Source organism: Siphateles boraxobius, unplaced genomic scaffold (genome assembly GCF_051911475.1).
Source record: "Siphateles boraxobius isolate OS27281-9 unplaced genomic scaffold, OSU_SipBor_1 68, whole genome shotgun sequence".
Lineage (NCBI taxonomy): Eukaryota > Metazoa > Chordata > Actinopteri > Cypriniformes > Leuciscidae > Siphateles > Siphateles boraxobius.
The window spans coordinates 6,166,418-6,193,869 of record NW_027509195.1 but is presented as its reverse complement, the minus strand read 5'-3'; the positions used below and the strand labels follow the sequence as shown (position 1 = coordinate 6,193,869).

Here is a 27,452-nt window from a genome sequence, read left to right as displayed (position 1 = left end):
ATGATCATAAATGTAAACCCTGTATTGGGTTGAAACGTGATGTTTGAATTATACAAAAGAAGGACTGTTTTAAAAAAAAATTTAAACATTGTGCCAAATAACTAGTTAATTTCCCTAGAACAAGAACAAAACAATGCAATTTAGACAACTTTACGACTCAGAAAATACTGAGTTGCCTTTTTTTATCTACAATGTAACAAAAACATTGCTGTCAATCAACTTGAATGTTTAAGTCATTTCAATTTAAATTACAATAAACTGACTTGAATTTTTTTTTGAAAAAAATAGAAAATTGCTTAACTTATTTTGACAAGTTAAATCAATTTAAAATTATGTTGCTGTGACTTATTGATTAAATACTTTTTTTTACAGTGTATTATTGACTGGCAGTATTACAGTACTTGAGGCCCATTCACACCAAGAACAATAACCATAAAGATAACTGTAACAATAACGTCTCGGTTACGTATGTAACCCTAGTTCCATGATAGGGAACGAGACGCTGCGTCAAGCTGTGGGAACGCCTCTGCGTTTTTGCGTCATGAAGCACGTATGGAATCAGTCCAATGGAGAGACGGAACGTCATAGGCGGGTGACGTCATCGACCAGGAAACTATAAAGCACCCCCAAAACACAAGCGCGACAGCTTCTGATAGGCCTGAAGGATGTGCTAACGGGCATGCTGGGAGTATGGCAGAACGACGCAGCGTCTCGTTCCCTATCAGGGAACTAGGCCTACATACGTAACCAAGACGTTCCCTTTCAAGGGAACTCGAGCTGCGTCAAGCTGTGGGAACGCCAATACCCACGTCGCCATAGGAGCAAATGACCGTCATGTGGGAACTAGCGCACAGAGGACGAGAGCACCTGCGCCCCAGGAGTGGAGCTTAAGTCCAATTCATAGAACTTAACAAATGTATGCGGTGAGGACCACCCAGCCACATCACAAACATCACTTAGCGATACTCCTGACAACAATGCTTTAGAAGCAGCCATACTCCTAGTAGAGTGGGCTCGTACAGCCAAAGGTGAAGGCTGACCAGCCGACTCATAAGCAAGTGAGATGGCCTCAACCACCCACTTGCTCATTCTCTGTTTAGACGCGGGACACCCTTTCCTGGGTGGCCCAAAGCACACAAATAACTGTTCTGATTTCCTCCACAGGGCAGCTCTGTGGACGTAAGCGTCTAACGCCCTAACCGGGCAGAGAAGGTTAAGTTTCTCCTGATCTGATGACACAAAAGGAGGAGGATAGAAAGCCTGCAGCACTGTAGGTCTAACAGCATTAGTAGGGACCTTAGGGACATAACCTGGTCTAGGGTATAGAAAAGCCTTAACCATACCAGGTGAAAACTCCAGGCACGAGGGTGCAACCGACAGGGCCTGCAAATCTCCGATTCTCTTAAGTGAGGAGATTGCAAGCAGAAAAAGAGTTTTATTTCCCCTCGGGGAGAATCCCTTGGTCCGGAGCCACCACTGCAGTGGTCTCATGTACAACAGGCCACAAGGTATAACGTTGGACGCTGCTGCCATCAGACCCAGCAGTCTCTGAAACTGTTTTACAGTGAGTAGCTGGCCTAGCTTTACTTGTTTCATAGCTGAAAGAATCGAAGCGATGCGGGTCGGAGAAAGTCGCGCCCGCATCGAGATCGAATCCCAAACGACACCCAGAAAAGTGGTCTTCTGAGAAGGAGATAATACACTTTTCTTTGCGTTCAGCCTCAACCCCAACTTTCTCATATGAGCGAGAACAACATCTCGATGCTGAACCGCCATCTGCTCAGTCTGAGCTAAAATCAACCAATCGTCGATGTAATTGAGGATACGAATGCCCTGAAACCTCAGGGGCGCTAAAGCTGCATCCATGCATTTCGTGAAAGTGCGGGGAGATAAAGCTAGGCCAAATGGAAGAAACTTGTACTGGTACGCCTAGCCCCCGAAGGCGAACCTCAGGAACTTCCTGTGTTGTGGAAGGATGGAAATATGGAAGTACGCGTCCTTGAGATCTATCGTGACAAACCAGTCCTCGGATCTGATTTGTGACACGATCTGCTTGATAGTGAGCATCTTGAATTTTAGCTTCCCTACCGAGCGATTCAACAGGCGCAGATCTAAAATTGGACGCAACCCCCCATCCTTCTTTGGAACGATGAAATATCGGCTGTAAAAACCTGACTCCAACCTGGGAGGAGGAACCCGTTCTATAGCCCCCTTTTGAAGGAGCGCTTTCACCTCTTGTTCCATTACCAGAGCCTGCTCGGGGCCCACCACTGTGTGCAGCACCCCTCTGAATTTTGGTGGACGACACCTGAATTGGATAGTATAACCCTTTTTTACTGTGTGCAGAACCCACTGAGATTTTTTTGGAAGGCTTTTCCACTCTGCCAGAAATACTACTAAGGGTACCAGTCTCTCGAGACTGGCCTCTGGTGTAACTTGAGCAGCAAACACAGCGCCCTGTAACGGCGCACCGGCAGGGAACGACTGGCTTAACTCCTCTGAGACCCTCCTCAGAGGGGGCGAGCGTCCCTCGGCAAAGCGTTCGCTGGGACCGTCTGTGCCCCAGCATGAAGGCGGGGTTGGCAGAACGGGCCCCCTGAGGGCACCGAAGAAGAGCGGGCACTGTGTAATGTGGTGAACACCTCTCTCCCAGGCAGGGAGCACCCTCAGTATCAGTGGCGTCAGGACTTCCTCTTTGCCGAAGCCTTCTTAGCCATAATAACTGTCCTCAGATCAGTTTTGCCAGAAGACTTCGGCTGAGAGTGCCGTGTCTGGTCCCACTGTTTGGAAGGGGGAGCGCGAGACGCGACACTCTGCTTCTGTTGCGCCCTATGTGAGGAGCTGACTGACGGCCTGGACTGCTCCCGCCCAGCAGTACCGGGGACATGAATTTTAAGAGGCATAAATTTCTGAAACGCTGCCGACTGTTTCTTCTCTTCCTGAAATCTATCTATGACAGTATTGACAGAATCACCAAAAAGACCATGAGGAGAGAGCGGAGCGTCCAAAAGAAAAGCTTTGTCTTTTTCTTTCATACCAGAGAGATTTAACAATAGATGCCTCTCTGCGGCCACCAGGGCTGCCATAGTACGGCCCATCTTCTAAGAGGCTTAGAGGGTAAAAGTGGTGCTTTAAAAGAAGATGCAGCTTCAGCAGAAAGATGACTAGCAAGCGCCTCTTCTGCTTTGGGCATCGCCCCATAACCATGAGATTTAGCCCCCACAATGTTTGAATAAGTGGAAGTTTGAGGGCTTAAAACACAATAAGAGACCGGCTTTTTCCACGATCTCGAAATCTCTGTGTGGAGATCAGGGAAGAAGGGCAAGCACCGGCATGGAGGTTGAGAACAGGAAAGCAAAAATCTTTCATCTAATTTCGATTTTTCTCTAGACTCCTGCCTAACAGCTGGCCACTCGATGCTTAATTTAGAAACAGCACGAGTGAGCACCTCCATAAGCTCCTCACTTTCGGTAGAGCGAGATGGCGAATCATCGGCATCTCCCGCATCCAGACTAACAACATCCAGATCCTCAGAACTGGATAGTTGCAGTACTGGGGCCTCAGTTCGGGGGGAAGAAACCGCAGAGCGTGCTTCCGAACCCGAGACTGAGGCACTGGATCTAACAGGTAAGGGCTGAGATAGGGCAGAGCCCGTCTCAAGCCCCGCTGTTAGATCCATCTGCGATCCCCACGAATGACGTCACCGCTCAGCCTCGGCATAAGCGGGACCCGATCCGCGGGGATCGCGAACCGAACCACTCTCCTCAAAGAGTGATCGGCGGGAGCGGAGCGTTCTAAGAGGCAAACGCTCGCAATGCTCACAATCAGCCCCCTCGAGAGCTGACTGGGCATGCTGCACTCCCAAACAAACAACACATAAGCTGTGTGTATCCCCGCTCGTTAAATAGCGCGACCAGGGAGGAACACACTTCTTAAATTGTTGTTCGCTCGCCATTGTCTCTCAATATAATATATATATATATATATATATATAGTTTTTTAAAATAGTGAAACTCCTGCTTAGTGGTTCAGTCTTGGTTCAGTCCATCGGCTGTTGATTAGATGGAGGCAGATCTGAATGCGAGCTTAAAGTTGATTGCAAGAAGAAAGGGTTTATGTGCATTAAATTATGTCATTTCAAGGGAAGATAAAGTTATAGATATTTTGAATAAAATGCAATTAAAAAGAATAAAACATGCATGAAATTGTATTAAATGAATTGTATTTTGAAAATAGACAGGGCGAATTCCCATTTCATGCTCAGGCATAATTATGCTGTTGTCTTTCTGAAGCAGCAGCACACTTGCCTAAACAGCTCACAAGGTATGGGAACAGAAGAAGTAGTGTTGCGTGAATGTTTCTACTTCACAAGCTCTCATCTTGTGCCTTTCAATGGGTATGAACTGTTTTTTTCATCTTTGTTTGAAAGCAAACTTAACAAAAGAGGTCATCAGCAGCTTGCAGTAATTAGATTCCTCTATCTGGTCTCAATCGCTTTTGTCCCCTCTTAATGACAGACTACCTGTCCTGTCGCTCTGGATTAAAGATATAATTTATTCTGGTGAGCACCATTTTTGTGAACAAGGAATTTAAAGAGAAAGCAGCTGTATAACAATAATGTGCTAGTGACAAGATGATGTTGAAGCTTATACCATTAGAATATTTTATTTATTATTATAAGACGTATACTCATATTTCGCAAGGACAGCTTTGTTTCTGGGTCTTTGGCAAGACCAACAACAGCATTTTGGCATCAAGATGGATGCCAATATTTTACCAACTTGTTCGCTATTGTTGATGACAGAATAGTGTTTGTGGCATTATATGGCATTCAGAACTGAGCTTACAAACTCCTAATACATCTCTTTGTGTTGATCAATGCAATTTCAATTTACAGACAACTGAATCCTTGGCATTCTGCTTCACATATTTTTCAAATAAATATGTATTACAACCACACAACACCTATTTTAATCTCCCTGCACTGGCTTCCTGTCAAGTATAGGATTGAGTTTAAAATTGTATTATTTGTCTACAAAGCCCTGAATAATTTGGCACCTCAATACTTGACGGATCTCTTGATTCCGTACATTCCATCTAGAAACCTGAGATCCTGTGACCTTGCCGTCTCACAGTTCCTAAAGTAAAACTTAAAAAACGTGGTGATTGTGCCTTTGCCGCTGCTGGACCGAAACTGTGGAACAGCCTTCCTCCCTTTATTAGTCATGCCCCATCTATCTGTACCTTTAAATCTCATCTTAAGGCTTACTTTTTCACCTTGGCTTTTAGCACTCTATAGTTTGTTTTCCTGGATTTCTCTTTTATATTATTGATTGCTTATTTTGGCTGTCTGGTATTTATGTATGTATATTAGTTTTATTTTTGTGTTTCTTTTATTCTATGTAAACCACTTTGGTCACCTCGTTGTGTCTTAAACGTGCTCTATAAATAAACGATTGATTGATTGATTAATTGATTAAATCAATATAACATTACAAAATAAGAGTGTTTTTTCCTTTCTAGCCATAGATATGACTTCGTTTTATGACTTTATTGGAAAACATTGTGATGGATTTTTTAATAAATAAAATAGTGAACTGTATTTTAAATTAATCATAATTCTAACATCTAACCCTACTTCTCCTTTAGGCCTAACATTATAACATTTGAACAAAATATATTCTGTGTTGAAACCAGCGGAAAATTCTGAGATGCTGGCTAGGCAACATCAAAAATAAAACAGTCTAGAATAGTCTCATGACTATTCAAAAGAAGAAAAATCTACCACAACATCAAGGCATGCGAGAAATCACAGTGTCACTGACTTCACAGAAGAGCTGTTGAGAGTTTTCTACTTTAATATTTCCTCCTGGGACCCAGGAATAGACTTTTGTCCGCTGTAGTGGACATTATATTTTAGTTAATTTTCTCTGACACCATACATGTCGCATGTCACATCTGGGTGTCCTGTGAAGAGCACATTCAGAGCTTTTCAGAGATACCAAATGTTTGGAGGTTTCACCATGAAAACAACTTATCCTTGGTCTTTAAAAAATGTCTGACATTAATTTAGTCATCAAATGAAGAACTCTTATGGAAATATGATAATATATTGTAATTATAATTTAAATCGGACTGCTTTTTTAAATTGTACTTCATAAACCAAAATCTCAGGAAAACGTTATGGGGTTTCAAATAGAAAAATGATTTTCTGTTACAGAACATGGCATTGGTTTCCTACATATCCACTGTAGTGGACATCAGGACTTAAATCATGTTTATCAGGCATTTCGGGAGCCACAACAAGTGAATATGGATATAAATTATACATCAATATTCCTTTGAAATATTAGATATTATTATTAAAATGTTGCTAATTATTACTCCAATTATTACACTTCTTTTTTCGTTAAATGTTACTCCAAAAACACATTAATTTACACAATAGAAACAGTGTATAGATACATTGCATTTAATGCATGGGAATATTCATTTATCGCCATTTTACCCACATTTTGCATAAAGTAAAATGGTGTATCAATTCATTCTGTTATATCTTTCATAACGTAGTTGAGAATCATCTTTATACAAATTTTGGTTAAAAAAAAATCCTGAAACCCCAAAAGTTATTGGTGATTGAAAAAAAAATCCCACTGTCATATTATTTTTTAAACAACTGAGTCCTGGTGTCCTCTACAGAGGACATAGCATAACATATGAATACAATATAATTTTTCAAAAATGTTTATTTTTTTACCATTTGCTTCTTATGCTCTAAGCAATGTGACGACATGAAAAAAATTAACTAAATTCAAAAAACTTTTTTTTCTGGGTCTCATGGAGTTAATATTTGCACAAAAAAATGAATTAAAAAAATGATACATGCTTTACTGTTTTTACTCTTCAAACATTTTTGACATGCTTTTTGATCAATTGTCGTCATCTTCCGATCCCATTTTCCGGCTCTTGTTATGTTGTTGTGCCTCCTGTGGTAGTGATTGTCAGTCTCGGTGGAGAGGAGTTCACAGTCTCTTCTAAGAAGTGATTTTCGTCACACAGATTAGAGAGGCCTCTCGGCTTTTCTTTGTCTCTCCTGCTCTAGTTTTCTCATGTTAAGATCACATCTTGTCTGTAATATGGCTTACACAGATCTAGACATGTTGTTCCCTCCCATTTTGTTTTATTGTTATAGATTTCCCGTTTAGATGGACAATCTTCTAGAAACGGCATAATTACTTTTTTTTAAATAAACAAATGAAGAGCTTCATCATGGTCACACTGAATCATGGCGGTCATTTCAAAATCTTGTCAGTTTTATTTTGGATAATTTTATGTAATCCATAATTAAAGTTTCTGCATTTTAATTTTTTCCATAATTTATTTTATTTATTATAAAGTCAAAGTTAAAAACATGAAATCAGGCAAATCCATTAAAGTCTGTCATGTAAAGTCTGTTACACTAATATTTAGTTCTTTGCTATTTAAATATTTTGATCTATTACTCAATTTCAATACAATTCTTTGGTTCGTTTCATTCCAGTGTTGCACACAGGAAACTTATATTATGTTTCAATATACTTTCTATTTAGGTAATGCTTTTCATTTCATGTTGTGAAGTAATATTTTGGATTCCATTGTTTTCATACTGTATTTTGTGCATTAAAGGTTCAAAAAGGTCTGAAGTTCCCTCATCATTTACTCATCCTCATGTTATTCCAAATCCCCATTTTTTGGGTGAAGAATTATGTTTTTTTTTAAAGCATGCACATTCTCATAACATGAATGTTTAGGGGGGAAAATCAGGACAACAAAAGTTTTAGTCTCTGTGATTATTAGTCCTGGTTTCACAGACAGGGTTTAGATTAAGCCAGGATTAAGACTTAGTTCAATTGGGACAATTAAGTAGCTTTTATAAACATGCCTTAGAAAAAACATTACCAATGTGCATCTTGAGACAAAACAATGGCACTGATATATTTTAAGAAATGTCAGTGCAAGTTGCTTTCAGTTAAAACAGCTCAGACATGCATTTTAGTCCAGGACTATAAGCCTTGTCTGTGAAAGCGGGGGTCAGTTTACATAATCACAGAATGTGTGACTTTAAATGGAGATTTACAGTGCATAAGTTAACAAGTATATACCATATAGACTTACGAGGAAGGCCTTTGTTTTTTGATCGCAGCATTAGGGATTTTTGTGTGTACACTTCCACTTACATCTGCGTAATGTTAAACCCACAATGTTAAAACCAAGCCCTGAATTTTTTCATAGAAATGATATGCCTGTTTGTTCACTTGATTTGTTTATGTTGAGATGTGAAGTGTGTGTGAGTGAGTGAGAGAGTGTGTGTGTGTGTGTGTGTGTGTGTGTGTGTGTGTGTGTGTGTGTGTGTGTGTGTGTGTGTGTGTGTGTGTGTGTGTGTGTGTGTGTGTGTGTGTGTGTGTGTGTGTGTGTGTGTGTGTGTGTATGTGTTTGTGTGCAAGTGAGAGAGGGTGTCAGAGGGGAACTGACTGCCTTCTTGATGCTCTCTAATCTTGATCACTCAGTGACATATGGAGAGGTTGTTCTGTGTGAGATTGACATGAAAGACCTGACCTTCACAGTCAGCTTCACAGCCACCAGAGATATCTAATATCTAACAAAAGCTGCTATGACAGAGACCATATGAAATGGGTGTTTGTGTGTATATATGCGTATCTTCAGCTTTATTGAATTTTATTGTATTTAACTACTTAACTACTTTATCTATCCATCCATCCATCCTACTAGAAATGTGACAGAAATGAACAAAACACTGATAATTGTATTTCACATTCCCGTTTCGAGGAAGATTTGATTTCACCGGTGTCGTCTTTACTACAGTTAATAGATTTAAACAATTCTGCTGGGAAAGTGGAAAACGCTCCTGCTTTTTTAAAGGAAATAGTCTGCTGGTTCTCTGTTTGATGTTTACTCTATATTCCATTCTATAAGTGCTGTCTAAAAAGCCTCATCGTGTTGAGGGAGAGGGGCTGATCTCTGTTCAATCACCCCTGCTCTCCGCTCTCCTCCAGCAACAGCAGGGACAGTTTACACAGTCGGTAAAACAGATGGCTGAGTGAATTATCTAAAAAAAATGACTCCATTTTGTGAGGTGGTCAAGGGGTTAGGACAGTTAGAAGTCAGTCCAACCATATTGCCTCAATCACCTAACACACACAGAGGGATCTTATCTGATTGTACGTGAGTGTGTGTTTGTGTATGTGACGTTGTGCCTTCATTTCTTCTGGATCTCTTTTATCTCTTGAATCTCCCTGTGTTATATCCATGCTATGGACACACTAAACACTACTGTTCAAACATTTAGAGTCAGTAAGATGTAAGAAATGAATACTTTTATTCAGCAAGGATGCATTAAATAGATCAAAAGTGACAGTAGACTTCTACGTTGTTATATGCGCTGTTTTTTTTAAACTTTAGAATCCTGAAAAAAAAAGGTTACAAAGTTTCCAAAAAAAGCAACACAACTGTTTTCAAAATTGTTGATATTAATAAATGTTTCCTCAGCAGCAGATCAGCATATTAGAATGATTTCTGAAGGATCATATGACACTGAAAACAGGAGTAATGATGCTGAAAATTCAAATTTGTCATCACAGGAATAATTTACTTTTTAAAATAGATTCAAATAGAAAACAGTTCTTTTAAATTACAATATTATATTACATCATTACTGTTTTTACTGTACTTTTGATTTAAAAAAATGCAGCCTTTGAGAGCACAAGAGACTTACCGACCCTAAACTTTTGAACAGTATTGTTTATTTTCTATGTCAATACAGTCATAGTCAACATACTGTATCTTCCTTTTTCTGTATGTGCTCTAATTAATTTGAATGTCCTCTCATAGGGCAATTTGTCAGCTAACTGGGGTAAATGATCACTTTATATGATGAACAGATTGAATTTAGGCTTTTTTCACATTTAAACATTGATCAGTGAACATAAACAGCTAAACTGAACCTGCTTGAAGCACAAGAACAAACATCAATGGTTCTTGCAGAAGATCAAACGTGCTGTGTAACACAAGAATGAACCTCATTGGTTCTTGGTTCTTTTTGTTCCCTTTTGAGAAAGGTCACTTCGTATTGCGTAGCAAATACGCAGTGGGGAAACTACTTTTCCTCGAATTATTGAAGCAATAATTTAAAACGCAGTGCAGCTTGTACAGCAAAGCGTCTAGCTCGCTCACTGGCTGTGCTGCGGCAACTGCACATTCAATGGCCGAGCGCCTCAGACGCACGAACCAATCAACTGACTTGGCGCAGAGTACGTCAGAGCGTGCCTAAATGGGCGTGGCCTCAGCCTATAAAGGTCGCTCATTTCGGCCAATATCTCAGATTTACTCAACTTCAGCGACACTACACGTCCCTGATTCCTCACAGAAGCTATTTGGCGTCGAACAAGCCAAGATCAGCTAGAGCAAGCCTTTGAAACACCGGACAGCACCTTCGACTTACCCGGAAGCCGCTCCTCTTCAGTCGCTGCTCTCCTGTGGCCATCCGGCGAGACATCCTTTCCTTTACTGCTGCTGTTGTGCTCTCTGCCACGACACTCAGCTTTGTAAAAAAGCAATTTTTCTAGGCGTTGTTGCAAATGCCTTATTCCTCATGCACCTTGTGCGGAATTTATCTGTACGAGGACGACGAGCACGCGGAGTGCACCAGATGCCTGGGCCCCATCCACGTGGAAGCTGCACTCTCTGCCGCGGTCTGTCCTCAGTGCGAGGGCCTTCCCATCTCTACGCTGTTGAGGCGGTTAGCTCTCTTCCGAGTCGGCGACACTGGCCTTCCTATTCTTCCTTTCCCAGCACTATTTCAGCAGTGGAAAAAGAAGCGTCGCAGCCAACGGCAGCCCAAGCTGATGGAGTTAAAGCGAGCACATGCCGGCCGCGTCCCCGCTTGGCTCGCTCTCTCCCTCTCAACCCTCTCCAGTCCTGTTCACTCAGGCAGACCAGCGGGTCGGATCACGAACACGACAGCCCCTCCATTGCTGCATCTAATGAATGGCCGGGCTCGGCTGACCCCGACCTTTCTCAGTCCTGTGAAGCTAGCGTCACAGCTACCGCTACCAGGACGAATTCGGACGCCGAGATGCTGCGAATCCTCACTGCGGCCGTTGCCCGGATAGGATATGGAGAAGTTGCGGCCACTCGAGGAAGCCGCCTATCTGTTCCCACACACCGCTGCTGGCTGGAGATCGAGGGCGGTTCACCCCTCTAAGCCCTGCCAAAATACCTCAGCCCTCGCTGGACGCACTTGCGCCGCTTCCGGTCAGGCTGGATTGGCTTTGCACACCATGGCGGTGCTTCAAGTGTTTCAGGCCAAACTTCTCCAAATAATGGATGAGTCTGGCCCGAGCCCTCAGACATTCCGTGACCTGCGCAGTGCCACAGACATAGCGCTGCGCGCTACTAAGGCTACCGCCCAGGCCATCTGCAGAGGTATGGCTAACCTCGTCGTGCTCGACCACCACCTCTTTCTAAACCTCACGGACATCAAGGAGGCGGACAGAACGGCGTTCCTCGACTCTCCTATCTCCAGCACCAGCCTTTTTGGCCCAGCGGTGAAAGGATTTTCCGAGTGATTCACGGAGGCACAGAATTCTTCACAAGCGATGAAGCACTTCCTGCCTAAACGCTCCAGCTCTGCCTCAAGCCGTCAGAAGAGCACTCCGCTCACAAGCGCGGCTCACACCAGAGCGCGCTCTCTCTATACAACAGCTGGTAGCCTCCTTCAGGGTAGGTGCGCGCGCCCCCCAGAGGAAGTTTCAGCTCCTCGGTCTCAGGGCCACCGCATCATCAGTACTCCAACTGGGGTTCCTGCATATGCGCTCCATTCAGCACTGGCTAAAACAGCGTGTGCCAGCCCATGCATGGTGGTCAGGCCGGATACACATCATGGTGAACCAGCGCTGTGTGAAAGCCCTGATCCCTTGGAAAGCCCAAAACTGGTACCAGTTGGGTGTAATTATGGGTGTGGCCTCCAAGAGGAAAGTGATTTTCACAGACGCCTCCAACCAAGGTTGGGGAGCGCTGCATGAGGGCAGGCCTGCCTCTGGCTTCTGGCTGAACCCGGAGAAGAGCTTACATATCAACTGCCTAGAGATGAGAGAAGTTTGGTTGGCCCTGAATTCTGAATTTTTCTGCCAGACCTCAGGGGACACCTCGTCTTGGTCCGCATGGACAACATGTCGGTGGTGTCCTATATAAATCGCCAGGGTGGCCTCAGATCAGGCACCCTGTACATCATGGCCAGAAAGCTCCTCCTTTGGGCGCATACCAACCTGCACTTCCTGAGAGCTGCGCATGTCCCGGCAATCCAAAATGTGGGCATGGATATGCTGTCTCAAGACAACACTCCCCCAGGCAAGTGGTCTATCAACTAACAGACGGTCCGTCTATAGAGTGTGTTCGGCAGGGCAGAGGCCAAGCTCTTCATCTCAAGGAACAATGCTCACTGTGCAACGTTCTTTTCAAAGGACAGGGACACGCTGGCCCACCCATGGCCCAGACGCCCGCTGTTTCCCCCGGTCTCTATGATCCCTCTGGTCATCAGACAGATCAGGGAGAGCGGATGCTCAGTCCTCCTAGTGGGCCACCTCTGGAAAACTCAAGTGTGGTTTCCGGAGCTGGCACAGATGACGGACACTGTCCCCTGGCCAGTGCCAATGAGGAAGGACCACCTCACACAGGCAAACGGGACAATCTGGCACCCTCGCCCCGACTTATGGGCCTTCCATGAATGGCCCCTGAATGGGTATCCGGGGTCCTCCCAGAAAGGGTCTTAAATACTATCACTGAGGCTAGAGCGCCGTCTACCAGACACCTATATGCTCTGAAGTGGTCAGTATTCACTGGTACTCAGCCAGACATTTTGAGCCCCACTCATGCAATGTTTCGGTGGTGCTCTCCTTCTTACAAGAGCTTTTGGATGCGGGTCGCTGTCCATCCACGTTCAAAGTATACATAGCAGTCATGGCAGCTCACAATGCTCCTGTGGTTGGTCAGTCATTGGGGAGAAAGATCTTATCGTTCATTTTCTAAAAGGTGCCAGGAGGTTAAACCCTCCCAGGCCTCCTACTATACCGGCGTGGGATCTTTTCAGAGTTCTTGGCGCCCTGAAGGGCCCCCCGTTTGAACCACTACAGTTGGTTGATCTCAAGTCTCTATCGCTGAAGACTGCTCTGCTGCTGGCTTTGGCATCAATCAAGCGAGTGGAGGATTTACAGGCGCTCTCCTTGAGCCCCTCCTGCCTGGAATTTAGGATAAATGACTCCAGAGTCATTCTCAAGCCGAGGCATGGTTATGTACCTAAGGTGCTCTCAACCCTGTTCAGAGCTCAGGTTATCACTTTATTAGCACTTATTGGCTTGCTCTGTCGAGCCTCGGGGTGTCCCTAGGCTCCAGTTATTCAGCCAGTTGCTAATGTGCAGCGTTTTCCATTGTGTCCCCACTACGTATTTGCTACGCAATATGAAGTGACTCGGTTACTAACATAACCTCGGTTCCATGAGAGTAAGGAACGAGTATAGCGTAGCCTGCCGCACTATTGCAATCTGTCAGGTGTGTCAGGTGCTTCAGTCGATTTAAACCTGAGATATTGGCTGAAATGAGCGATCTTTATAGGCTGAGGCCACGCCCATTTACGCACGCTCTGACATACTCGGCGCCAAGTCAGTTGATTGGTTCATGCGTCTGAGGCACTCGACCATTGGATGTGCAGTTGCTGCAGCCCAGCCAATGAGCGAGCTGGCTCTGCTGTATTTTGCTGTACAAGCTGCACTGCGTTTTAAATTATTGCTTCAATATTTTGAGGAAAAGGAGTTTCCCCACTGCGTATTTGCTACGCAATACTCGTTCCCTACTCTCAGGGAACCGAGGTTACGTTAGTAACCGAGTACTTTCTTGTTACTCTTGTGTTCTGTTTTATTATTTTTTGCTATTATCTGTAGTCTGCTTTTAACTGTACAGCCCTCTGGTCTACTTTGTAGTGGAAAGGGCTCTATAAATAAACTAGACTTGAGACTTTCTGAAGCTCAAACTTGCTGCGTAACACGTGAATGAACTTCATTGGTTGTCTTATGTCAAGCAAACATGCCTGTGTTTCTGTTTACCTGAGCTTCTGTTTATTCCAGAAAGAAGGTTATGTGGCATACCCGGTAAGTAAGTGGATTAAACTCAACTTTCGGCTCCAAAAACAGAGGTACTGTAACTTCCAGGCTAAGCCATGGCAACTTACTCTCTGAATAAAACCTGCCCTGGAGCAAGTTCTGTTCCAGGGTTAGTTTACGTAAGAGGCTTTCAGTGCATGCATGCCCTAATGATGAAGGTCCAGTGGGCGTGACAGATTGCGGCACAATTTTTCCAACAGGAGGTGTCTATACTTTAATGTATTTCTATATTTAAAAACAAACAAAAAAAGAACTTCTATAATATTTCTTACCTTTCCAGCAATGTGAAAGCAAAATGACTAAAACTTTTACAGCCATAATATCTTTGCAAGCACACAGACTGTTATTTACTTTAATCAGACTTTCTTTTTATTATAATCAGCACCAACACACAATATAGTATTTTCAGTGTTGAAAGATTAAACAAAAAACGATTGAAAAATGATTGGGCATTCACCAAATAGATGACTCGTCAATTCGTTGCTCCAAAACTAAATTTCTATATATTATAATAATTATGCTCACAACTTGTAATAATGACTTAAACAAGCTCATTATGTTTCACCTTAAATCAATGCATTGCTAACTGTGTGATTTGTAAGTGTAGGCTACGTGGACAGTCACCTCTGATAACAGATTACTCTAAATAATAATTGTAATGTAGACACATGCATTTTCTGTAAAGCTGTTTTGAAACGATATTGTGAAGAGCGCTAGACAAATAAATCCTAAATGTGAATTGAAATTATATAGCTGCACTAAGATTCATGAAGTTGTTTGATACAGACAAATCAAATCATGGTGAACTAATCTAATCATGGCAAACTAATCTTATTTTACAGAATGAGGATCCATGTCAAACAGCTACAGTATGTTGTGTATTAGCCTACTTGTTTTCTGATTTATGACCTTGCATGATGCCATTCGTTCATTAGGATGTCAATTAAAACCCTTCGCACTGTAAAAAATCTAACGTAAAATCAACAGTAACTTACTGGCAACAAATATCCAGCAAGCTTCAGTATTTTATTCCGCGGTAAAATTACTGTAAATCTGACTACAGCAGTTCACAGCATACTGTATAATAACTTACAGTATATTTATACTGTAAAATTAATCACAGTTCTTGTTTTTGCACTGTATTTTCAAATACTTACACGCTTAAAAAAAGAATGAAATATAAAGGCTTGTATGCAAAAAATATTTCACACAGTTATATTACTGATTATTAGATGTCACGTCAATTATGACAACACTCAGAAGTCAGTTTAAAAACTTTTATTAAAATTGAATTCATTAAACTGTAAAAACACTCCAGACTTGGAAGGGCCAATGCAAATCCAAGATTTTTGCTGCCTATAGAGAACATACCACAAAAATTGAGTTGCACTACAGCTTGACAAACATCAATGTGATAAACAGCTTTCATTTAATTTAAAGTATATGGAACCACAATACATTCAACCAGGAGATGTGCCAAAACTTAATACCTTTAACGTTTAATGAGAATGAAACTATGTGAGGGTGAGTACATTTTTGGGTGTACTATACCTTTAAACTAAATTCTAAGATCCTAATCCTCGATTCATGTTAAAATCTGAAACCGCTCTAATTTTATGAATTTTAATGCGTTCTTCAATAGCGGATAATGATTTACCTCGGGGATTATAATACGGGGATTGTAGCCTAATGGCCATTTTCGTGAATATCAAATATCCAACTGAATTAACCGCAGTCCGTTGGCAGTGGCTGTATCCAGACATCAATAAACTAACGTTAGTGCACTTGAAGAAGTGAATGAAAACGAGTGAGCAAAATCGAACCCTCGTCTGGTCTGAATGACCGTGGATGAAGAGATGAGGGAATTCATTCGGGGAGACTTTCACCGCCTGTGTATTCACTTTAACTGTGCATCGGTTGTAGGCCTACTCACGTTATAGATGTAGGGTCTATAACATGACTTAAAACACCGCAGTGGTTGTCCTTTCAAGTCGTGCATAACATGGGTCGATTTCGAACGCCACGGTGTAAGTTAGTTCATTTACACACAAATGTTCAGAAACAAGAACATTTCGATTACTTTGTTCTAAACTTGAAATTATTAACTAACATTAACAGCAAACCTTGTGATAAATAGTATTTGGCTAACTGGATCTGAATGTTTGCGTTAAAGCTATCAAACTCACCACCGATTTAATGGTAAAACGAATATCTTCACATTTGGGGTGAAACATTGAGAAATCTTTAAGATATTGAATAAAAATAAAAATTTACATCTCACCTGGCTGGTTCTTGCTGGTAGTGCCCCGTCCTCAAAGGCTCAAGGATGAAATGGAAAATTCGAGTGATGGCTGACGGTTTAGATTATTGGTTGCCAGGTGTAGCCTATATGCCGTGCGATTCCGCTCTTTCTGCAATTAAGTGCGTTTATAGAAAGCAAAATAATAATAAAAAAAAAACATCATGGGAATTGATTTGATCTATTTTACATAGCCTATGTTAATGATCATTGGATGGGACTACATCTCCCACCCAAAAAATTGTAGGCTATACCATATGAGATTAGTTGGGTTTGTGACAAAATCTGGCAACCATAAAGACACACAATTAAAAAAACACCCACATAACTTTTTTTAACTATATGCTAAATGCCTTAATATATGGGTACCTTATGAAACAATGTATTATAAAATTCCTAAACTGAAATTACCTCAATAAACCAAAACACGTGCTCTGTTGGGCTTGTCTGTTGGAATATTACTGTCATCAATTTAACAGTAATATAAGTATTACTGTAATTATTTTCCCACTCTTTTGTTTTTTTCAAAGAATATCATAAATTGACAGCAACTTTCCTGTAAATCGTTTCTACAGTAAGACAAAGCTGGAAATACAGCAACAATACTGTAAAAGCTATCAAATTGACAGAAACTTACTGTAAACTGTTTCTACGGTAAACTTTCACTATAATACAGCAATAATACTGTGAAAACAACAGAAATCATTTACAGTGAGCCAATGTTTGGCCTGGTGTTAATATGAACAAGTTTTTCTCAACTGCCACGAAACCTCTCTATCCCCTTTGATATCAACTGCAAAAATACTTATACTAAAAATAATATGGATCACTACATTTCTGCCACATACATAAATCAGTTTGTCCATATAATATATATTCCACTCTAAATTATCTTTTGCTTTAACATTTTGATTTACGTTTTACAACTCAAATCAGTATATAAATTGTAGATTTGATAATCTAATAAGATAATTCCAGACACATCCTGTGACATTTCACAATGACATTTTCCAGCTGAAATCCTTAAGTTTTGAACATATCTTCAGAGCATAATGTTAAAGTGTCTTTAACCGTGTGCTCAGATGTTGCATGCTGCTGAACTACCCTATCTTGTATTATTATTACTATCTCTTTTTTTCTTCTTAGAATGGCTTCTTGTCATTTCAGTTGGCGAGACAAATTTACAATGCATAGCCAGTGACATCTAGTGGCACCAACATATACAATGACCAGACGCATATGAGTAAACTCTAACGTGATCTTAGCTGTTTCTTCAAATTAATGAGCAAAAGCAATGCAATTCTTGAGCATTTTGTATTTTCATTATGTTAAATCTACTTTATGTAAACTTTCATTTTACAAATGTATCCTTTGTGTTTGGACTACGTCAATAATTTTTATTATCATACATGCACAGCTCTTACTAGCTAGCCTCCATTACACATGATTTCCATACTGTATAGGGAGAGTAAATGTTAAAACAATTTTTAAAAAGAAAGGATTTTTAAGCATTTGTCTTGAGTTTTTTAAAACAAAGAAATGTTATGATTGTGCACTTTCAGATTTCTAGTTCACTAATCAAATAAGCATATTTGTGTCATTTGTAATTGTCATTTGAGCACGAGACTCTGCATAGAATATTTGTGTGTGCTTATACAGGTATAGACAGGTATAAAATATGAGTTTGCTTTTTTTGGTTGTTACTCAAAACTTTTATCGAAACTTCAGCTTAAAAATTACTTGACAAAGAAAGTACCAAAAACTAATTACATTGCAAGTGATTAGAAATACAGTGGTAAAAAAAAAGAAAAAAAGAAGAAAATCAAATAAATATCAATGAAGACAAAAACAGGCCCACTCACAAACTCCTTTTGTGACACAAGACACACTTCTTTCGGTCATTGGGATACAAAATACACATGAACCCACACAAATTCAATACAAATATTATGTTACTCTTTGTTGTTGCATGTTTAGTTTCATTGTGCAAATCTTAACTTTTTGAGTGCTTCATTGTCTTTCAGAGTTTTTCATCAGAGTCAATGTAATCCATCACATCAGGGAAAGAAAAAATGAATAATAATAATAGATTTTGTGAGTTCTGATACAACATGAATCCTTACAAATTCATTTAATAACAAATAAAAACCTCAACATATAGTATCATTGGTAAGATGTATTTAATAGCACTTGATAAGCAAATTAGATATTAGTTATGCTTCTTATATTTGGATTTAAGCAGCTTGTGGTACTTCAATGTTCAACCAGAAAAAAATCCCACATACAAAGAGAAAAAAAAATCCTGCTTGTTCTGTTACTTTATGAACAACCAAGAAATTGTCTTTCAATGTTTGACAATGTCATCCTGAAAATCAGTGCAAGAATATTTTTTAGTGTAATCTCAAAGTTAAGTGCTTTTCAGGAATATCCCATCTCGGGTGGTATTTCGCAACATGGCATTCAGTGGCAAAAAGTTCATTTTGTAAACCTGCTCCCCCTTTAACTCTCACTTGCATCTCTATGTGACCTCACACTTTCGAAGCCTCCCTGTCCTGCGCTACAGTATTTTGGCACATTTTAAAATGGTAAAAATATTCAGAATCTATGAATACAAGAATCACAAGTTTTACATGTATTACTGTGGACTAGAACTGCGTAGAATGGTGTTGCAGGACAACACTTGGTTTAATAACACTACTGAAAATGGTTCGGATGTATATTTATATCAGTGAAGTTAGTTTAAATTGCAATTTAGAGAGATTTAAGGGTTTGTGACTATTTCTTTTATTTTCTGCGATATCTTTCAAACTGTACGGAATTATGCAAAACACTTTAAAGGCACAGTTTGTAACTAATTGTCAGTTTTTCTTTATGTATAACTGAGCAGCATTTCAATACACTATCTTTAGTACATATAACAGCTTAACACTTCGTCATTTCTCCACATTTGCTGTAATTCTCTCTTACCGTTACATTCATATTAAGTGCTCTTTTCATATATTGTCCATGGCTTTTTCCTTGCAAAAAGGCTCTAATTTTTATACTTAAATTATACAAATAATTTGAGTTTATACGCATAATTTATTCTTAAATTAAGATTATGTTTGCTTTTGGTAGGTTCTGTTTATGTATCTTATACTGTATGCTCTGATTTCACCTCTGACCTTTGGTCGTTCATTGTGACATAGATGCTTTCAGTTCTCAGGAGTTTTAGGCTGGTGGGAAATGAGAGTATATGAGAATATAGATGCATGTTGGGAACAATGAACTGCCGGAGGGACGGGGCACAGTGAACAGTGATGGTGTTGACCTTATACACACACACAGAATCACACACGCACAATTTGAGGTGAGGTGTTTTTTGTAGACTCGGCTGAGGTCATAATTTGGCATGTGGGTTGGAGATGATCTCAGGGGGGATGTCTTTGATTGCCAGGTCTCTGTTCTTCCCCCCACTGTCATGCCCTACCACATCTGTGCTCTCACAGCTGCTCTGGGGAGACTCAGGGGGCGGCTGGTAGAGCATGCTGGCCAGAAAGAAGAAAAAAGTGCCTAAAACCTGAGAAAAAAAGAGATTGAGTTTAGATTAGATTGCCCTTGGGTTCGTTTGAAAAGGTTTATGCGATTGATGTGAACCTGATCTACAAGTGAACGGCTATTGATCATAAACAATAGGCTTCAATGGGGAGGCCGCATTAAAAATCTCGGATTAAAAATCTGATTAAAACGCGAAATGTGACAGTAAGATTTAAAATGATAAAAAAATGTATATTTCAAATAAATGCTGTTCTTTTGAACTTTCTATACAGCGAAGAATCCTGAAAAAATGTATCTCGTTTTCCACAAAAATATGAAACAGCACATCTGTTTACAACACTAATAATAATCAAAAATGTTTCTTGAGCAGCAAATCAGCATATTATAATGATTTCTGAAGGATCATGTGACACTGAAGACTGGCGTAATGATAATGAAAATTCAGCTTTGACATGACAGGAATAAATTGTATTTTCTTTATTAAATAAATACACTGGTGAGAATAAGACATTTCTTTCAAAAACATTTAAAAATCTTACCGACCAACAGTAGTTTACTGCATATATAGTTTATATATATATATATATATATATATATATATTTTTTTTTTTTTTTTTAAAGATTTTGTTTCTAGATTACTTCTATGTCACAAAAATGGCGACAAATATTAAGATATTATGGCATTTATGTTCATTTTTCAATTCAACATCTCACTCAAATTGTTAAGTTGATAATATAATTTGTAACGATTCAAAAACATTTGTATTAAATTCGAAAAATGCTAAATGAAAGCATTTTCACTTGTGGTCTCAGACTAAATGGCCTCCGGTAGTACTTTGACGAGACTAAGAGTTTTCGAAAAGCTAAAGTATAACACATCAAGTGGGGACCAAAACTTTGTCTTGTCAATGTACCACTGAAGGGCATTTAGTGCTGCAAAATAAATGGCCTCCTGTGGTACACTGAAAAGTCAGTTTTAAGAGTTTCATACAAGCTAAAGTGTATTTAATATGAAATGAGTCAGTATTGGTTTCTCAGGGAACTTTATTTTCATAATTTCCACATATTTTCAAGTGTTTTTCTCTACCTTGTAGATGATGCCTGCAATGAGCGAGTACTGGCTCATGGCTGAGTTGTGATACAGATAACAGGAGCCGTATTCCCCACACTGCTCCTCCCACAGCAGACAGGAGATGTCAATCACTGAGCCGAACGCTATGGGGCCTGGGATCCCACCGAGAGTCCTTACTACGATCCACTGGATCCCAAGTCCAAACGATCTCTGACTGTCAGGAACACACCTGCAGGAGACGACAGTTACATTAATGACAAACATCTGGATTATATTGTACGTCATTAGAGATCCTACTGTCTATTTGGAATGAAAAATTAGCTTACTAGCTATTACTTATAATGATTTTTTCCAAATGTAAAGTGAAAGAGTAGGCATTATTGCACAATACATTTGAAACAGTAGTATGCTGCATTGTGGTCATATGACCTACCGTATTTTCCGGACTATAAGTCGCACTTTTTTTCATACCTTGGCTGGTCCTGCGACTTATAGTCAGGTGCGACTTATATATCAAAATTACCAAGATTTACTCGTCACAGGATCGCTGACGGCCCCAGATTATTATTTGCGAGTTTTTGATGTATTTGTGGTATGACGTGAATGCATCATTTGCCGAAATTGGGGGTGACATTACCGTCTACAGCCACGAGAGAGCGCTCTATGCGCTCTAGACTACAGCTAGTTTTACCGCTGAAAAAAACTCTCTTCAGTGATGTGGAATAAGATAGCGGGAGCTTGGTGAAATTGCTTTACCGATAACTGTTGGACTCGCTGTCTTGTTATGTTTTTTTTATTTTATTTGATCCTATTCAGCCTCTCAGGTATGTTCTTTATGCTATTGTGTAGCTAACGGTTGATGTGTTACGTTAACAACATACCGGACACATATTCAGCCTGTTGTTCTTTGTGCTATTGTGTGTAGCTGAATAACTTAAATGCCTTCTGTTTTAATGAATTAAAGTCTGTTTAAATAACTTTTTCTTGGTCTTGGATTTTGTTAAATAAATTTCTAAATAAATGCGACTTATAGTCCAGTGCGACTTATATATGTTTTTTTCCTCGTCATGACGCATTTTTGGGCTGATGCGACTTATACTCCGGAGCGACTTATAGTCCGGAAAATACGGGTAATTGCATTTTGAATCTAAACTACCGTTGAAAAGCCAATAGAATTTATTTATTTTTTAAGTCACTTATGCTAACCAAGGTGGTATTTATTTGATAAAAATAAAGTAAAACAGTAACATTGTGAAATATTATTACATTATTACAACTGTTTTCTATGTGAATATATTGTAATTTATTCCTGTGATGCAAAGCTGAATTTTCAGCATCATTACTCCAGTCTTCAGTCACATGATCCTTCAGAAATAATTATAATATGATGATTTGATGCTCAAGAAACATTTATTATTATCAATGTTGAGAAAAGTTGTGCAGCATCATATTTTTGTGGAAGCTGGGAATTTTTTTCAGGATTATTTGATGAACAGAAAGTATTTATTTGAAATTGAAATATTCGTAACATTTAAGGTATCCTTGCTTAATAAAAGTATTTCTTACAAAAAATCTTACTGACCCCAAACTTTTGAATGGTAGTATATGCAGTGTCATACCTGAGTGTGGCAGTAAGTGCAGGGATGCTGCAGAGGAAAGTGAAGAAGATGACGACGAAGAGGAAGGTGAGGAAGGCTGGCATGTGATTGCAGGACGACACACACCTCCCTTCTTCAGCAAAACCTTGTTCTCCCCAGGATATATTCCCTACCACACAGCTGCAGCCAGAGAACACCTATAAATGTGTAAACACACACACCAACAGGGGCAAATTCATAATCAAGAATAAGACTAATTTTTATTCTTAGAGTGTAAACATTTTTATGCCAAATCTAGTTATGGTGAATCATTTTTATCTAAGAGTAAAAAACATTTTTGCATCTTAGTTTTAACACTTCAGTTTAGTGTTATGTTCTGAAACTTACAGTATTCCTTAACAGTACAAGGTCATATTTGGGAGGATAAGACCCCTTTAATTAAATTACCTTACAAAATGTATGCAGATATGTTGAGTTAAATGACTGATCGTGTTGTTAAATGCATGTATGTGACACTGAGAGAGTGTAGAACGTGAGGTTTGTGTACCTGTCTGCCTCTGGGGCTGTTCGTGTGGTTGAGGGAGCTGCAGCCGGCGTGGCAGGGAGAGAAATACATCACTCCATTCGCACCACACACAGGGTTAAACAATTCCTCAACACAGTGACATCCAATGTTACAGCTTACGGTCAGATTGCCCAGATCTGAGAAGCTGAAGGGAGAAAGAACATTTTTAGTTATAAATCTTGTTTCACCTCAACCAATCAATAAAACACTGTCAGTCTGCCCTCTTTCCTGCTCTGGATATCAATTTAGACCATTATCTGTGTAATAAATCACTCACATATCAGACTTGATTGAATAGGTTACTACCTACAGGCAGGGATGCATGATAATAGTAAAAATGACAATCATGATTATTGTGCTAAAAATTATAATCCTGAATATTGTCATTTTAGAAATTTGGAGGATTATTGCACTTTTACGTACATTAGCACAAATCAAGAAAATGTCAACCGGCATAGTACCTTATATAGTTCCCTGTTGGCCAATAAATTAACACACTCTCTACTGTACATTATAAAAACTGGTACAACAAGAAGCTTCTCTTAAAAGCTAATCCAGTGAAATTCCTAATAAAAACTGTTTAATTATTCAATGATTTATTACAGTTAATCACTGAGGTTTGATCACAGATTTAGTCACAGCAAACAGCACAAATTACCATGTATATTTCTTGGTCGACCATGCACTTTCATTTGAGCAAAAAATTGGCTATTTTAGAAGGAGGGACTTATGCCGCCATACTGCACGCTGCACTTTCTCGCATTCATAGTAATACAAGTGCAAAGTCTCAGTATATCTAAAGTCTTTAAGTGGGCAGTAAGCGGTTTTTGAAAAACACTGTTGAAAGTGCATCGGGACCGTGCACAACAACAAACTTGAAGCCAATCAGAAGTAAGGGGCGTGTCCAATAATGATGGGACAAGAGAGAGAGCTGAGCAAGAGGGAGATTTGAAGAAAAGAGAGATGGCTGAGAGACATTACAAAAGAGAAAAGATAAGAGGAATATCACTGGAAAAAGAAGGGTACATGGTCAGGCAAGAGCTTTAGGACCCGCGTTATTATTAGAAAATCTTTTCAGCACTGAAGAAACTGAAATGGAGAGGCCTGAAATCGGACACCGAGGTTGTTTATGTATTTGGGGGGGCGGAGCAATTTGGGGGGTGGAACAATGAAAGGAGGGGTGTGTTTGTTAGAGTTGATTTCAAATATCAACAGTGTTCAACAATGATTTTGAAAAACTGCATACTGCACCTTTAAGCTTTGTTGCGAATGCAAGATAACACAAATGTCAAATGAAACGTCTTCAGGATATATATAACCAGCGGGGCAAATAGTGCAGACGATTATTCTTAATTAATCTAGAAAAGCAGATATCATGATAATGATTAAAATATGATTTATCATGCAGCCCTACCTATAGGTAACTAAAAGTTGAATTAATAAACAAAATAAAAAAAATGATTATTAATATCATAGAGACGAAACTCTTTTTTTTTTCTTTTATAAGGTCATCTTTTTCTTATTTTGTATTGTATTATTAATCTGACATTTCCAGACTTGACTCAACAAAATCAATAATAACATATCAGTCAAGCCCCTTTGTCTTTATTGATAAAAAATGAATAAATCATGATAAAAAAAAGTCTCTATAGCATTTCCCAGTATTGAGGGAGAAAAAAAAAACCATACATGTTTATTCAAAAACATAGATGTATTTCAATTTATTAATTTAATTTTCCCCGCTTCACTTTATAGGACAGTAGACCGCAGTCAGGAAAGCAGGATTAATGGGAAATGGGACAGGGTGCATTTTTTAATTAAATAATAAATGTGCGAAATTTGCATGAAGTAGTTAATTTTGTTGATGCATTTATTTTAAAACAATCTCAAACGGATGAGGTATGGTTTTCATCTCTTGCTGTAATAAATACAAATATTACGTTTTTTATTGCAGTTTATATTGCAGATTTGTAATGAGGTCAAAGTGTTCAGTACCTGCTTTTGTAGATTTCTGTCTGCAGGTAGGGGGCGCTGTAGTTGTTGTGTGTGAAGTTGCTGTAGTATGGGGTAGTTACTCCTGCCATGGGCACATTAGGACAGTGTACTAAAAATATGAAGATAGCCATTAGGCTGACCAGTGCACACAGCATGCAGAAACGGATGATCCCACGGCAACGAAGGTTCAGCTTCTTTACAATGAAGCCGCCCAGGATGGTGCCACCTCCACCAGCTGGTACCACCATATACCCTGGAATAAGAAGATATATGTAGTTGTTTGTTATATTCTAAGAGTAATTTGAGCAAGAGGGTATTGCATTGCATTTAATTGTGATTTTTACCAAACCATGTTGCTGCCTCTGAAGCACTAAGACTAAACTGAGACTCCAGAAATTTGGGGCCAAACGTGGACATCCCAGCTATGAGAGTGGCCTCTGTGGCACCAGCAAGACACAAAAAGATGAAGGTAGGGTTTTTCAAAAGAAGCAGCATTGACCTATAGAAAAAAAGAGGGAGAGAAAAATTACTCCTCTACTCATTCAGTTGTCACAGTTACTATTGTGTTACGATGCTCTCTACTTTTTATAGATGGATTTTATAGGTAGAGCAAGGGGGAATGGGATAGAAACATGACACATGCATGCACAGTGGACATCAGCAAGACGAGCCAAAAGAATATTCAAATCCCTCTTGTTGGATCCCAGGGACAGATAGATTTGAGTGTTACTAAAACATTGCAAAGAGATACTGTGTTTCTTGAATATAGACCCTAAAGGAAGCACACACAAGGAGAACAAAATCGGACCAAGAACGGAGCCTCGAGGGACACCACAAGATAGAGAGAAGCTGCACCCAATATTCCCAGTACTAAAAATGTATTTACTAAAAATGTATATTATTTAAATAAGACTGAAACTATTTAAAAGCATTACCCAATTATCAATATTTAAATAAGAAATGATTTCTAATTTTAACGTTTTAATTAAAGGGTACTTTAAATATGAAACTAAAACCGCCAGTAGGCGGCGGCAAGTCACTGTGTTAAAGCGCTCAAGTCACTCGCACATGCACCGCACACCAAACAGGGTTCCCTCGGATCCTTAAAAAGTCTTAAATTAGATTTTTATTATATAAGGCCATAAAAAGTCTTATAAAGTCTTATTTTTACTTATGAAAGGTCTTAAATTTTAGATGACACTTCGATTTAGACATATCTAAATGTTTTCCAAATTAAAACTATCTAATTAGCGTAAGTATTATTTTTTATAATTCTATCTTTGTGGATTTGCTTGTTCACGTGACAATTCGCATCACATTTGCGGCAGAATAACGTCTGTCTCCTGCACACGAGAGAGGAGAGAAGAAGAAAGTTGGCAAATGTCAGTTCAGTCGTAAGTTCGTTCATTATGTGCGTAGGGGTGTGTAATGTGTATTGTCTATTATGGTATTGTAAACATTGTTTTTAACGATGTACGAGGCACTGTGAGCTGACATCGCATTTTTCTCTTGTGCTTTCACTGCGTGATGTGTGCAGTTATAGGTATGTCCCCAAATTAGTTTTTGTCTTATATTTATATCATATTATGTTCTTATATTAGAATATCACATCAGTAGGAGTGCCGTTTTCCCATGCACAATTGGTGTGATATTTGTGTTATACAACAGTTAAATTAAAAATAAGTTAACATTGTGAGTTACTTTTTAGACACAATTTTGTCAATATTGTTTGTTTTCCCTTTATTTCGCCGACTAGAATTTCAAAATGAAACCTTTTGCAGTCTCAATGCAACAGACAGCGATGATTTCTTGACTGAAATCAGCGTTTTGAACGAATCATTTTAACGGTTCAATAAACAATCACTTGCTTCTTTCCCGAATGAATCAGCCATTTGAACAAATCGGTTGAATGAATGACTCCCTCAACTCACTTATTAAAAACAAAATCCACTAGATAGTGCTACTAGATAGTGTAGCAAATACAAATTATTTATATTCTGTGGATGACCATTTATGGATAACATACAACAGCATCAATTGATAGCATTGATTTGTGCTTTTGTCTTTTATTTCTAAAGACTCATTGATGAAATGCAGAAATTGTCTTTCAATGGCCTTTAAAAACTGAATGGAGGACAGGATAACAACTGAAGGAGGTTTTAACGATATCTAATGG

The 27,452-nt window shown here is 39.4% G+C and overlaps 1 protein-coding gene across 3 annotated transcripts in view; it reads right to left on the bottom strand.

The window, feature by feature from the left end:
• Positions 1 to 18,375: 18,375 nt before the first annotated feature.
• slco4a1 (solute carrier organic anion transporter family, member 4A1) overlaps positions 18,376 to 27,452 on the bottom strand; it is a 35,194-nt gene continuing 26,117 nt past the window's right edge. For all 3 annotated transcript variants that reach the window (XM_077214263.1, XM_077214261.1, XM_077214262.1), the window contains 6 exons: positions 25,621 to 25,775; positions 25,277 to 25,529; positions 23,264 to 23,426; positions 22,738 to 22,913; positions 21,134 to 21,347; positions 18,376 to 20,068 (listed from right to left, as the gene is read on the bottom strand). In XM_077214263.1, coding sequence (XP_077070378.1) covers positions 19,889 to 20,068; positions 21,134 to 21,347; positions 22,738 to 22,913; positions 23,264 to 23,426; positions 25,277 to 25,529; positions 25,621 to 25,775 — 1,141 coding nt within the window. In that variant the 3' untranslated portion in view covers positions 18,376 to 19,888. The remainder of the gene's footprint in view (positions 20,069 to 21,133; positions 21,348 to 22,737; positions 22,914 to 23,263; positions 23,427 to 25,276; positions 25,530 to 25,620; positions 25,776 to 27,452) is intronic.